The sequence below is a fragment of the Rhinopithecus bieti genome, unplaced genomic scaffold, assembly GCF_001698545.2.
Source record: "Rhinopithecus bieti isolate Rb0 unplaced genomic scaffold, ASM169854v2 scaffold_5750, whole genome shotgun sequence".
Taxonomy (NCBI): Eukaryota; Metazoa; Chordata; class Mammalia; order Primates; family Cercopithecidae; genus Rhinopithecus; species Rhinopithecus bieti.
Genome location: NW_016805082.1, coordinates 248,579 through 261,990, shown reverse-complemented (window position 1 = coordinate 261,990; position 13,412 = coordinate 248,579). Strand labels below are relative to the sequence as shown.

At 55.7% G+C, this 13,412-nt stretch overlaps 1 protein-coding gene across 1 annotated transcript in view; it reads right to left on the bottom strand.

Moving 5' to 3' along the window:
• ADAMTS8 (ADAM metallopeptidase with thrombospondin type 1 motif 8) overlaps positions 1–12,968 on the bottom strand; it is a 23,461-nt gene extending 10,493 nt beyond the window's left edge. Inside the window, exons 1-4 of the mRNA XM_017871150.1 lie at positions 11,548–12,968; positions 3,393–3,632; positions 1,319–1,454; positions 566–733 (exon numbers count right to left, since the gene is read on the bottom strand). Coding sequence (XP_017726639.1) covers positions 566–733; positions 1,319–1,454; positions 3,393–3,632; positions 11,548–12,210 — 1,207 coding nt within the window. The 5' untranslated portion in view covers positions 12,211–12,968. The remainder of the gene's footprint in view (positions 1–565; positions 734–1,318; positions 1,455–3,392; positions 3,633–11,547) is intronic.
• Positions 12,969–13,412: the final 444 nt, after the last annotated feature.

The window sequence follows — 13,412 nt, the reverse complement described above, 5'->3', positions numbered from 1 at the left end:
TCCCTCCCTCCCTCCCTTCCTTCCTTCCGTCGTCTCTTTTGGTCACCCAGGCTGGAGCCAGTGGCGTGATCACGGCTTACTGGCAGCCTTGATCTCCTAGGCTCAAGTGATCCTCCTGCCTCAGCCTCAGCCTCCCGAGTATCTGGGACCACAAGTGCGCGCCCCACGCCTGGCTCCAATCCTTTGAACCAGCCCCCCGCCCTCTTGCTCTCACAGGACGCAGTCATTGCCTCTGCCATGCCTGAGCTGTTGTAGGTTCGTCTCTCCTCTGTGCTATGTGCTTCTATTCCTTCAAGCGCTGCTCAAACCCTCCTCCTTCAGACAACCTTCTCAGATGACTTCCCCCTGCTTTGTGACTCATCTAAATTAGCCCAGAACTGCTGCTGGAAGATGGCATGGCCAGGAAGAGCAGACTTCGGGGGTGGTGTGAATGCCCCAGCATGGGAGGCTGGCTGGGACTCAGCTCCAAGGGCCCTGTGAGGAGGCACTGCTGGAGGGGTCCCTGCGCCAGCAGCAGTGGAAGGAGGCCCACGGGGACAAGCGGGGCGGGGTTGCCAGTGCCTACCGTGCCCGCCGTCCAGGAGCTCCGTGAGGTACATGGCGCTGCAGGGGGACCAGGGCAGCGTCTGGTTCAGGTGGACGAACAGCGGCGCCATCATGTGGTGCTTGCCCATGGGCCCGAAGAGCCGCGTGCAGGGCTTGGAGTCGTCGTGCGGCATGCTGAGGACGTGCCCTGGGAAGAGAGGCCTGGTCCACTCTGCCCTGTCCTGTCTGAGGGCGCCTCACCCGGCCCAGTTAGGGACAGAGATGGAGCTCCTCAGGGTAGTAGCCACCCCCTCACCCTCAGAAGATTTCTGCGTTGGGCTTTCCCCTGCGCTTTGCTCTTCCAGGACGCCTTCTCAGATGACTGAGAAACACGGATACCCCTTTATTTTCTGCCTCAGCCTGTCCTAAATTTGGATCTAGCTCTATTATTTGCTCTCTTACATGACAGTCCCTGGACCATTGTTCTTCCCCCAGATCCTATGGCTTAGCTTGTGCACAGCGCCGCGCCTCCACCCCAGCACCCGTCTGGTGTCCTGGCATTCATCGGGTGACCTGTGATCATCATGTATTTTGGCCATGTGCTCGGGGTGGGAGTGGAGTTTGTTCAGCACCATCAAGCGCGGTATCTGTTTGTATACAGCCACCCTGTCAAAATCACGAGGAGCCATTCCTAAGCGAGGGCCACATACTCCTTAGGAGCTACGCGACCTTGGCTCTGGAAGTGCAGTTCCTGCTGATGTGGTGAAGTGGGCTTTGGCAAGGCAACTCTTACCGAGTTCATGGGCCAGGGTGTGGGCTGCCTGGAGCCCCTCATCCTCGATCACGGAGCAGCTTTTGTTGGGGTCACAAATGGTCCCGATGTCTGCCACACCCAGGGTGTCACACAGCCCCTCCTGCCCACAGAAGTTCTGCTTGGTGGGGAGAGAGCAAGAGAGTGCATCAGTGTGTGTGTGTGGTGTGCTGCAGGCCTCCGGGGACAGGGGTGGCCAGTGTGCACGTGGGAGTGGACCACCGAGCATCCCATAACATGCTTGCTGGCCTGTGCATCACCTGTGTTTATTGAGCTTTTAAATTAATGAAATTATTATTATTATTTTTTGAGATGGAGTCTTGCTCTGTTGCCCAGGCTGAAGTGCAGTGGCATGATCTCAGCTCACTGCAACCTCTGCTTCCAGGGTTGAGGCTATTCTCTTACCTTAGCCTCCCGAGTAGCTGGGACTACAGGCATGCACCATCACACCTGGCTAATTTTTGTATTTTTAGTAGTGATGGGGTTTCACCATGTTGTCCAGGCTAGTCTCAAACTCCTGACCTCAGGCAATCTGGCCTCTGGCCTCCCAAAGTGCTGGGATTACAGGCGTGAGCCACCACGCCCAGCCTAAATTAAATTTTAGAGACGAGGTCTGGCTATGTTGCCCAGGCTGGAATGCAGTGGCTATTCACAGGAGTAATTGTAGCTCACTTAGCCTCAAACTCCTGGGCACCAGTGATTCTCTCACCTCAGCCTCCCAAGTAGCTGGGACTACAGGTGCTTGCCATGTGCCCGGCTGAACTTTTTTAAGGAGGGCGAAGCAACAGCAGGTTCAACGTGTCTGGATATCCCACCTAGTGGCCTTGCTTTATTGGTTCTTTTTGTGTTTATGGTCAAGACAGTTCACCCCCCCGTCTTTCTAAATTGGAGAGTAACCTGTGAAATTTTGTTTTGTTAAAAAATAAAAACAGCCTATAATCTTTGCATTTTGAGAGGCCAAGGCAGGTGGATTGCTTGAGTCCAGGAGTTGGAGACAAGCCTGGGCAATACAGTGAGAACCTGTCTCTACAAAAAGTAAAAAAAAAAAAAAAAAAAAAAAAATTAGTTGGGTGAGGTGGCTTGTGCTTGTGGTCCCAGCTACTCAGGAGGCTGAGGTGGAAGGATCATTTGGACCTAGCAGGCAGAGGCTGCAGCGAGCTGTGATTGTGCCACTGCACTCCAGCCTGCGTGACAGAGCGAGACCTCGTCTCAAACAAAACAAAACAAAACAAAATTAAAAACAAAAAAGAATATGAAATACAGAGGCTATCAAGATGGATTTCTGAGTGACAAGATCAGGAAATCTCCATCTGTCTTCACATCAGCCACTCATGTAAGGGAGCCTGTTCTGTGTTCTAAGCTGGCTGCATCCTGAGGCTGGCTGGGACTTCAGAGGCTTTTTGTGGTGACAGGACAGCATAGTCGTTCAGAACATGACCCTATAGCAGCACTGTCTTGGCTGGCCTATGGGCACTGCCACTATGTGGCAAGAGAGGTGTGTGGCCACTCTGCACCTCAGTTTCTTCTGTTACAAAATGGGGATAACACCAGGACCGGCCCGGTGGGACCATTATGAGACTGAAGGAGCAGACGGGGCCTGGCACACATGATCACTCTCTTGCTTTCAGGAAGCTGTCTGTTTAAATCATGCCATGTAGGTGGGCAGCCCTCCCGCTGTGGGCAAATCTTGAGGGGACCCCCTGGCTACCTGCCCCATGTTTTACAACCACTGCAGCTAGAACTACTCCCTTCATTCTAAACCCAGATCTCTCACTCGGCAGCTCGAGCCCATTTCTTCTTGTTATGTGTGACCTCAGGAGACAGCTGGTCACAAACTTTTGGAAGACAGCCCTTACAAGATTCTTCTCCTTCCCTTGCAAATACCTCACACTTGTCCTCATGACCTCCTCCTCATCATTCCGGGCATGAGGCTCTGGCGTCCAGCTGGGGCCAGCAGGGAGACGTTTCCCATGTTTGGGCAGGCCTCGTGGTCCTCCCTTTGATCTGCCCATCCCGTCTCCCTTCCTCCCCAGGGCTTCCGGAGCCAGGCACGGACCTGTCTGGTGAGCAGGATGGCCGTGTCGTAGTGCTCCGGGTGGCGGTCGCTGGGCTGGTTGAAACGCCGCTGCCAGTTGCAGAAGTTGCGCAGTGTAAGCCCCCCGTTGTCGGACACCTCTGGGCCCCCTTTTTCATCTTCTACAATCAGCACTTTTACCACCATCAGGTTGATGGAATTCTTGATGCTGGGGTGCTTGTAGATTCGGGCTGCCACAGACATTAATGTGAGGATGTGGTTCTGTCAGGAGGGAGGAGACAAGAGGCAGAGTGAAGGGTTAAGTCTCAGGGCCCCCGGCCTGGCCTGTCCGCTGCCATCACCTCTTTTTATGCGGCTGAGCATCAGATTCTTACCAAAGCCTCACAATACCCCCGAGGCCTCCGCGTTACTCCCTTCATTTTGCATGTGAGAAAACAGGCTCAAGAACCTGCCCAAGGTCACAAAGCTGATGCATGAACAGCAGCCTTTGAACCCCAGACCTGCCTCGCTCCGAACCTGTGCGTCTAACATTCAGACCAGCTTCATGGGATGACCTACATCCAAATTCATTAAAACCCAAAACCCGAAATTTATAGTGCATTTCAAGTGCGTCAATAGTCATATATGGCTCGTGGCTACTGTACTGGAATGTGCAGATAGAAAGTTCTGCTGGACGGCATGGCTTATTCTGCCTGAATCCTGACACTGTCTCCCTGCCAACCACCCCCACCCATCCCTGGCCTCAGCCCAGAAACAAAGTTCTGAGCGCTCAAGCTTAGTAGAGTTCCCTCTTAGAATCCAGCTGAGCATTTTCATGCTGCCGTTGGGGTAACTCTACTCTTCAGGGTGGGAATTGTTAACACTGAAAACTTTGTTGTGATAATCACTCCCAACAACAGTTACTCTGCCACATTACCTCAAAGAATTCTCACAGTCACTTCATGAAGAAGGTGCTGCAATTCCATTTCCCGAATGAGGAAAGTCATGCAAATTAGCTCGTCGAAGGTCGCACAGCTATTGAAACCAGGAGGCCAGCCCAGGTGTGCCTGTCTCTGAGGTCCACCGCGCTCTCATCAGGTTTCCCAGGGCTTGGCTTCCTGGTGTCTGCCTGGACAGCCCCGAAGGGTTCATTCCCTCCTGACTGGGGCTTGAGAGGCTCCCGTGGGCCTCAGCGGACCCACGTGCTTAGGATCTCACCTGCTCTCCCTTCCACCCAGGCTGGCCAACAGAACGTACATCACTGCTTGGCCTCTGTCTTGTCCCTGGGCTGCCAACTGCTCCCCCACTGGATTCCAAGGCTTGGAGAAGAGGCCAGATGGGAACTCGCTCTCCTGCCTCGGTGACCCCTTGAAGTGGCCCTCTTTGAGCATTTTGTGGAAGGGGAGACACAGGGGCAGAGGTGGGTGTTCCTTGAGCCTGGAGTGTGGTCAGCTGGGCAGCACCTGCTTGCCCTGCCTCTCTGATCCCTAGATCACCACCTCTCGGGAGCCCCTCTTCCGCTTCTCCTGTGGTCTGGAAGGTGGGAGTGGAAGGAGGAGGAAGGAAAGGGTAGAGAGGGACATTCCATTGGGTGAGGCCATGTGTGGGCGTTCCTGATGAATCCCATTATTTGTGAATGGGATCTGTCTGTTCACCTCGCAGGCAATGAGCCAGGTATTTTGTTAGCCCTACAAGCAGGGGTTGGCAGGTTACTTGGTGTGTCAAGCACTCCAGCAGTGTTTAGGCTGATGTAAACATCTTATCAACAAGGCTGAAACTTGGCACTTGCTCCTGGAGTTGGATTCTGGAGGGAAAAAAAGCAATCACATCATTATGCAACTGGGGGTGAGCACTGAGGAATGGTAGCTTGCCGAGACGAACTCCTGGCTGGGTCTTTGCTGTTTCCAGGAGGCCAACAGTATCCTGATCTCTCGAAGAAGGACCAGGGTCTGATGGGCCAGGGACCAACCCCTGGAATTTCTTCTGAGGCAAACTGCGACCATCATCACAAGATTTCTTCCCATTGAGTCCAGTTTCACAATCTCAAATTGGGGGAGATGAGGTCGTACAAGGAAGGTGTGAAGCTAAGGAACACCAGCTGCTAAGCTTTGGGACTGAGACAGCTCAGTACCAGGAGCTAAAGATGGGAGGTTGGGGCAAGTCTGTGTGCCCACGTTGAGCAGATTGGAGGGAGGCTGAGTGAGAGACGAGGCAGTGCTCACGTCCTCAGTGAAGACCGGAGGAAGGCAAGGGTTAACCCCTGATCTTCCTGCAGGATAAACCACTGCTTGAAGATCAGGGCCAGACAGCACAAGGAGCTTCCTGGCCCTCAGGTCCCCAGAGAGCTCCTTCTCTGTAGCTCAGGTTGCTCATATCATTGTCTTCTCCAGACGGTGCCTAGCTGTCAGGCAGGGCTGGCTTCAGAGCCATTTAGCTTCAAGGGGTGGGCTGGACTTGAGGACGTCTGAAGGTCCTTCTGGCCGTTGTCTCAGAAGATACTTTTCATTTTCAAGAAGGCTAGGAGGATTCCATGACCCAGGGTTCCCTTCCAAATCCCAGCTCCCGATCCCACCGACCTCTCCTTATCTCTTGTTCTACTGACTTTTTGATTTTCCCCTCCCAGTCCGCTCTTCTGATAAATGACCACAGGAACGCCTCACATATGCAGTGCGTCTCACAGTTCCCTAGGGAGAAGGACCACTGAGGCTGGGTGAGGTGGGTGACCTCAGGGCTGTGAGCCTTTGGTTCTGCCCCGATCCCCTAGGCTCAAAGGACAGGCCTGACTTAGAGTCCCGTGGGGATCAGGCCTGCGGCTGGTCAAGGAGGAAGTCAGATGCCTTGCTCCACCTCCTGGTGCCGATTTATACCTCCCTGCTCCCCACACCAGTGCAGGCTGCGTGTGAAAAATGTGAACGGGGTCCTGGCCCCCCTGAGGAGGAGAGGCCTCAGCACAGCATACAACGCCCCAAAACCATGACAGGTCGGTGGGAGCCCACAGTCAGCCCGGCCAGGGTGTCAAATGATCTGCGCTTGAATGACTTGGGGATCCCATACTCTTAACTTTTGTTAAGGAGAGGCGGCGTTTTTTAGGGAGTCTGCTCCTGCATGAGTGACCCCAGGGCCTGGAATAGAGATGAACATCAGGCCAGTCAGGGTGGCTCATGTCTGTAACCCCAGTACTTTGGAAGGCCAAAGTGGGAGAATCACTTGAGACCAGCCTGGGAAACATAGTGAGATCCTGTCTCTGTTAAAAAAAAAAAAAATGGATTTAAAAAAATGATAGTAATAACACCCTGGCCTGTTGGGTGGGCCAGAGCACCTTTTGGTTATTTGAGATACGAACAAGGAGATTCCTTCCTCAGAGCTCCCATGGTAGCGGAGGCCAGCTGCGGTGGGTGATGGGGACAGGCCGGCCTCCTCTCGCCCGATGTTGTCATTACACCGAGCCGGTTTGCGCTTCACCTGCAGCTCCACTGCTTTCTCTTGTGGCACGCCCAGTGGGAGGCCAGGAGAGGAAAAGTGGCCCTGGGAAGCCCTTGCGTCAGCATCTGGTGCAATGCCTCTTCCTTCCTGACGTCTCTAGGGCCTGAGACTGAGCTGGGGGTATGGAGATGGAGAAGCAAAGGGAGAGGAAAGAAGTGAGAGGAGAAAAGAATGACCTGCACCATATCCTTCATCTCCTCTTGTTCTCCAAACAGCAAAGGGCAATGTCGCCTCTTCAAAGCACACATGCTGAACTATAAGTCAGCCTTCACTGCTGAGCCTGGGCAAACTGAAAGAGAAGATTCCTCTGCCGTGTGGAACAGCAAAGCTGAAACAGTGGTGGCCGGCACTCTGATGTCATGGGTTAGCCCATCCTCCCCACTTTAACAAATGGTTTCCATCACTGAAGGCAACGCTAGCAATAGCCACACCTTGCTGAGTATCTCCTCTAAACCAGGCAGCAGGTCAGGTGCAGTCCATATTTTGTTTCATCCCCAAGACAAGGCTAGGATGTTGGTATAACTGCTCCTACCTGAAATAATCGAGGTACAGAGAAATAGGTGACTTGCTCAAGGACACTACGTTATTTCTATTTCGTTCCAAAGTCTATGTTCTTAGTCTCTGCACTGACTGCCACCCATCTTTGCTGCTGTAAGGAAAACTGCAGCCTAGCCAAAGCAAACCCAAGGCTTGCAAGCAGCAAGTCCGCCTGTCATTGCCTATGCACACCCCACCTCCTGGGGGATGGGGAGGGGCGATCTTTGGACACTGAAACATTTTCTTTGGGAAATACTCCATATCTTTGATCATTCTGACTACAGCAGACATAAGGGATGGAAAAGATGCATTCTTTTGCCAATGGGAAAGGAAAACGCACATGTAACACTTGTCTTTCTCCCTGGTAGCTACAGAGCGGAGGGTGTGGGGACATGAATCTGTCTCTGTTGTCATCCAAACCAGGATACCCTTGAGAGGGAAAGACGGTAGGATTAGTAATGATGCCAGAACAGGTAGAAACTGGGACGCTGCTGGACAACCTGGGCTCCATGCCCACTTTAGTATCTAGTGTCTTGTGGAAGACATTTTCCCCAGAGCACGCAGATAAGGGGGCATGGAGATGGCTGTGACATTCTGGGGACCCTGAAGTCAGTTCCCAGAATCTGACCTCCTGCGAGTGTTCTGCTGGGCCTTTGGGAAGATGAGCGCCACTTTTCAGACCCTCTCTGCTAAGAAGAGGGCTCAAAAACTCTGCTCACTACAGGAGCACTGACGGGACAGTCGTTCCAGGCTGGTGAGAGTGGGTACTGCCACGCTGCCCCTCCATCCCACCCCGGGTTCACACAGGGGACAGTGAGCAGCAGCCGGATGTAGACGGAGCTAATGGAGTCTTCCCAGGTGGTCCCTCCTTTCAGAAAGGCCCCTCTGTCTGAGCTCCTTAACTCTGAAACCAGATAAGAAGGTGGGAGGCCGGGGCCCCTTTTGTCCTGGGATTAAGTGAACTCAATTGACAGAGTTCTGGAAAACTTCATTGTCGCTTAACAGTGAGACCAGCCTCGGCAATGGTGCATTCTTTCTCTCAGCCTCCATGGTGGTTTCTCCGCGGGATAGGACCTCACAGCGGGCCTGGACGGCTTTGAACTGCTGGATTTAAGGACCCACTCCCACAACACCCTCGTCCTGAGAAAGAGGCTGCCTGGTGGGATAAGAGTGCTCAGGAATCAGCTTTGGGAGATGGGCTGCAGGCCCAGCCCTGCCACCTCCTGATCCTGATCAGTGCTGTCTGATCCTGAGGAAGCCACATGTCCCCTGTGGGCCGTGCAGTCTCCCTCTGTCCCGGTCACAGGTATTTTCATGGAGGTGACGTGTGTGCAGTCACGCTGTGAATTGAACATGCTCAGAGAGTGGCTAAACCTTCCAGAAGACTAGCTCGTCATGAAGCAGCCACACAGGCGCTGAGACCGGGATTGGTCACCTAGTCCAGGTGTCTTGCTTCACAGATGAGGAACTCTAAGCCCTAGAGGGGTAAAGGCTCTTCTCATCCTCACACACCCCTGATTACCAAGATACCCCAGAGTGCCTTCCCTCTGTGTGAATGAGGTCTCTACATAAAGGACTGGCTTCCATTTGCAGTAGGTGGGTGTGGGCAGGCAAGGTCTTGAGGCACGGGAACTTGATTTTCATTCTTTCTCTCAGCTGGGCTCATGGACCTGTTTTCAGAAGCCCAGGGGACTGAGCTGAGACAGGCACACCTGTCCTGCAGCATCTCCGAGGCTGCTCAGCTCATCACAGCGGAGGGGCCCGAGGGTGGTCCTGGACACAGCTGTACCTCAGTCCCTCCCCCACCCGCCACGGTGGCAGCAGGAGTGCAGGTGGGCTGGGACATGAGACCCAAGGTGGAGGTGGCGGGGCTGGTCTCCCTGAGGGAAGACTTTCCTTCCAGGTGGGACTCAGAAGTCAACCCCCTACGGAGAGGAGTTTGGTCTTCAGAGGCGCCTGATGCCTGGTTTGCTGTGCTGTCCTGGTCCAGGTGGGCTGGCTGGGTGTGCAGGTGCCAATGTGCAGCTGGGAAAGGTCCAGAAATGTATGTTTGTGGGGCATGGGGAGCGGGTCAAGCAGGGGCCAGATCGCCCGGTCAGGAGTCTCATGAGGATGGCAATGCCTGGGTGTCTCCGACACAGGGAAAGCCGACTTGTCTGGGGCAGCAAACCTGGACTTTAAGATGAAGGGAACAAAACCGGGTGCAAACCCCAGCAGAGTGTCCTGCTTCAGCAGCCGGGGCATCCTGGGGCCGGGCCTCAGACCATGTCTGCCTCTAGATAGCTAGAATGTCTGGAGATGTGAGTATGTCCCTGAGGCAAATACTCAGTTATCTCCAGCATCCAGGTGATCAGCTCAGAGAGTGAGACAGTCTGGCCCTGAAGGCTGAAAAATGGACTTTCTCTGCTGGCAGAGTTCTTGTTGGCTTTCCTATGTTTTGGTTCTCAGGCAAATGTCAGAATCTGTTCCGTGTGTGGAAATAGAGGGGCACAGCACCCCACTCTGGGTTTGCAGTGGGTGCATCTTAGCTTCTTTCTGGTGGAGCCCGCTAGGAGTCAGGTGTGGGGGTCCTAAAGAGATGGAAGAAGCCCTCTTCTTGCCCCTCTCCTGCCACACTCTCTAGTACTTGCTTAAAGAAAGGAGTCAGAGAAGAGGGCTGGTGCTCCCACTGCTCCCTGCTCTCAGGGCAGGCAGGGAAACAGATACTAAATCAGCGTGACCCAAAGCTCATGAGGCAGACTGCCTTGGCGGGCCGGAGCTGCTCTGCTGTGCTTTGCGGGAAGCAAATACCACAAGGGCTTGCATGGGCGCCTGTCTGGGGTGTAATCAGCACCTGCAGTAGCCAGAGGAGCAGCCATGTGGACTCTCACCCACAGCCCTTCCCATCCTATGCGTCTGTTTCTCCCTGGGTCTTTCCTACCCTGCCTTTCCCAGTGATAGAGGGTGAGAAAGATGGGGGTGAGAAACAGAAGGCCTCCTTGTCTGGACTATTCTGTACAGGCGATGCCTATGCCCTTGGGGCCCCCAGCAGTCAGGCACAGGCTGAGCCTAGTATGGGGTCCAGGCCAAGAAAGCCATCACCACAAAGTGTCAGCTTAGCTGCCACATTGCCAGGATCCCTGTTTCAGGGAACTGTGACCTAGGCAGGTCAGTTCTTCCTTCCCTGGCACATCTCTGGTTTTGTGCTCCTTAGGGGCCAAGAGCACCCCTCTCCTGGAAACCTTACCCTCCTTTCCTCTTGAAAAAGCCTTCACTTGGTCTTTAGGGGAGAAACTGGGGTTTAGGACAACATAGACACCTCTTGCTGAGTCAGCACCATCTTTGCATCTAGTTAGAAAGGGTCTGGTTAGGTATCCCTTCCCTGGACTCTGTTTTTCTCCCCTGTTTAGGTAAGAGCTGTGTCTGGGCAAAGGGCAGCTGGGTGGACCAAGTGTGGGTCTGGCTTTACCAGAGACACTCACCCAACGAGCTCCTCCCAGTCCCTGCTCCCCTCGCGTTTCCACCAAAGCTTCAGTTCCTGGGCTGAGCCCCTGGGCAGGAGTTCTCTGCCCCTCCCTCTTGTGCTGGCTGCTGGCACTGCCAAGTTCTGCTGAGGCTGAGTGCCAGGTTGGCAAGGTAGTTCATGCCCCATTGATCACAACCAGCTGGCTGCACAGAAGTTGGGCAGCCCCTCTCCAGGTTCAGCTCCTTTCAAACAATGTCTTTTGCTTATGGCGACCTCCATACCCAAGGGAATCGGACAGCCATCTCTTTCCATCCCATCTGCCTTTCCCTGGGAGCCTCTCAGATCTGAGGCAGTAGAGGACTGAGAGGTGGGAGTGGGAGCTATTCCTAAACGCTCAATTTTCGTCTGCTGGGAGAGGCAGGTGCAGGGGAGTGCGTTGATACCCACTTTCGGGTCAGTGTGCCACGTGCCGCGGGAGATTCGGATGAGAGGGATGAGCGTCTGCAGCCCCCTCTAAACTGGAAGGGACCCGGGGGTGGGGGCGCAGGGAGCTAGGGTGGCAGAAGTTCAGAAAAGAGTTACTGCTCTTTCTCAGAAAGGAGAGAGTCTCGTTTGGGGTCAGGCTGGAAAAGATGAGCGGGAAGGGTTTTTTGGAAGGGGAGATTTTAGAGACGCTGGGAGGCGTCTGGGGGGCCTCCGGGCACTGCGGCTGGAGGAGGCTCTCAGTCCTACCTGCAGGTCGGCCCCGTAGAAGGCAGCCATGGACGCATCGGCCACCAGCAGCGTCTCCACGAAGCGCGCCTCCGACACAAACCGCTTGGTCCTACTCGTGGCCCCCAGGGGCGGTGGCAGCTCGCTAGCGCCTTCTGCCTCCTCTTCTTGGCTCTCCTCCTCGCTGTGCTCCTCGTTGTCTCCTCTCTCCTGCCTCTGACCCGCTCCCGTCTCCACCGCCCACTCGGGTCCTCGCGGGAGGGGGCGGGCTCCGGCGGGACCCCAGCGCTGCAGGCGGTGCGGCTGACCCAGGGAGCCCCCCGCGCCCTGCGGCTGGATGGTGAACTCCTCGCCGTCCAGCAGGAAGGAGCCGCTCAGCCCGCGGCACAGGCTGACCGCCGCCAGCGACTCGGGCTCCCCATTCACGGTGCCGGAGAAGAAGCAGCCGCGCAGCCCCCGCTCGCCCCCGGTAGACCGGCCCGAGCCCCCGAGGCGCTCGATCTTGAACTCGGGCGCCAGGAAGCTGTCGTCGGGCGCCAGGCGCAGCACGAAGCCCTTGCCGAAGGCGGACAGGTGGAGCGCGAGCTCGCCCGCGCTGCCGGGCAACCGCGTGGGCACCACCAGCTCCGAGGCCTGCCCCCCAGCTGCGGGCCGGGCCGGGGCGCCGCGGGCCAGCGGCGGCATGCAGCAGCAGCAGCAGGAGCGGAGGCCACCGGGGGGCGGGCGGGGGCGGGGAGCATTGGGGGCTGCGGCGTGTGACTGCGCGCTGAGGAGAGGGAAGAAGCCCGCCCGGCGCGGGCAGGGCTGTCTGGCCGAGCGCGGCCCTGGCGCTCTCTCCTCAGGGAAAAGCGGATCAGTTCAGATGCAAGGCCGACTCTGGCCCGCAGCCCGGCGGCGGGAGCGCTCCCCCGGGGCCCTCTGGCTGGCGCAGCCCGCTCCTCCCGAGCCGCCGCCCCCGAGCCGAGCGCGAGCAGCTGGCCCCGGCCCGCGTGCGCCCGTCCTCCGCCCCTGCCCGCGCCAGCCCCGCGCAGCCGCCTCCTGCCTCCTCCCCGCCCCGGGAAGCACCGAGTGGGCTGCCGAGCCCTTCTTATTTATACTTCCTTCCCGGCTTGACATAAGAGGTTTATTTTTGATCTCTCACTATTCCCGTTTCCCCTCCCCTGGGATCAGAGAGAGAAACTGAAAAGAGGGAGAGAGCGGAGAAAAAAAAATTGGGATGAAATGCAAAACCAATCAGGCAGCGAGACCCGTCCGCCACCCTCCCCCTTGAAGTGTCAACTCCAACTTCTTTCCTTCCCTTTACGCGCCGACCCACGTTAACCCCTACCATGCTGGACTGACCCTTTAGAAAGAGTCCTTGGGAGACCCCAACCGCTTCCTCCTCTGCGGCCAAGAGTCCAGGATGCATCCTCCGAAGAGGCTCGTGCACTGGTCTCAGCGACCCTGTTCGGATCCCTGCAGAGTCCGACTGCAGAGCCCCACTCTGTTCGGATCCCTGAAGATCCCTCCGGAGATCCGACTGTGTGGGGAGAAGGTTCCAGACCTTTTCATTGTAAAGCACAACAGAGAGAGGGAAAAGGTCATGCTAAAATCATGTCCTCCTCTCATCACTACTGCACAGCCTTCCTAACTTTTACTCCAAACTAAAGATCGGGAAAACAAACACGAAGCAAAAAACAACCCACCTGGGTAACCCTAAGAGGGACTCTCACGCCATGTTAGAGGGCAAGTGGGGCAGAGGCCAGCACAGTGGTAGGTTACCAGCAGTGAGGTTGGGAAGTCAGCATTTCCCCAGGCGGGAAACAGACCTCCAGTCCCTGAAAACGGTCTTCTCTACTGGATACTGCTAGTTGCCCGGGACTTCATGTAAGGTCCTTTCACTGCAT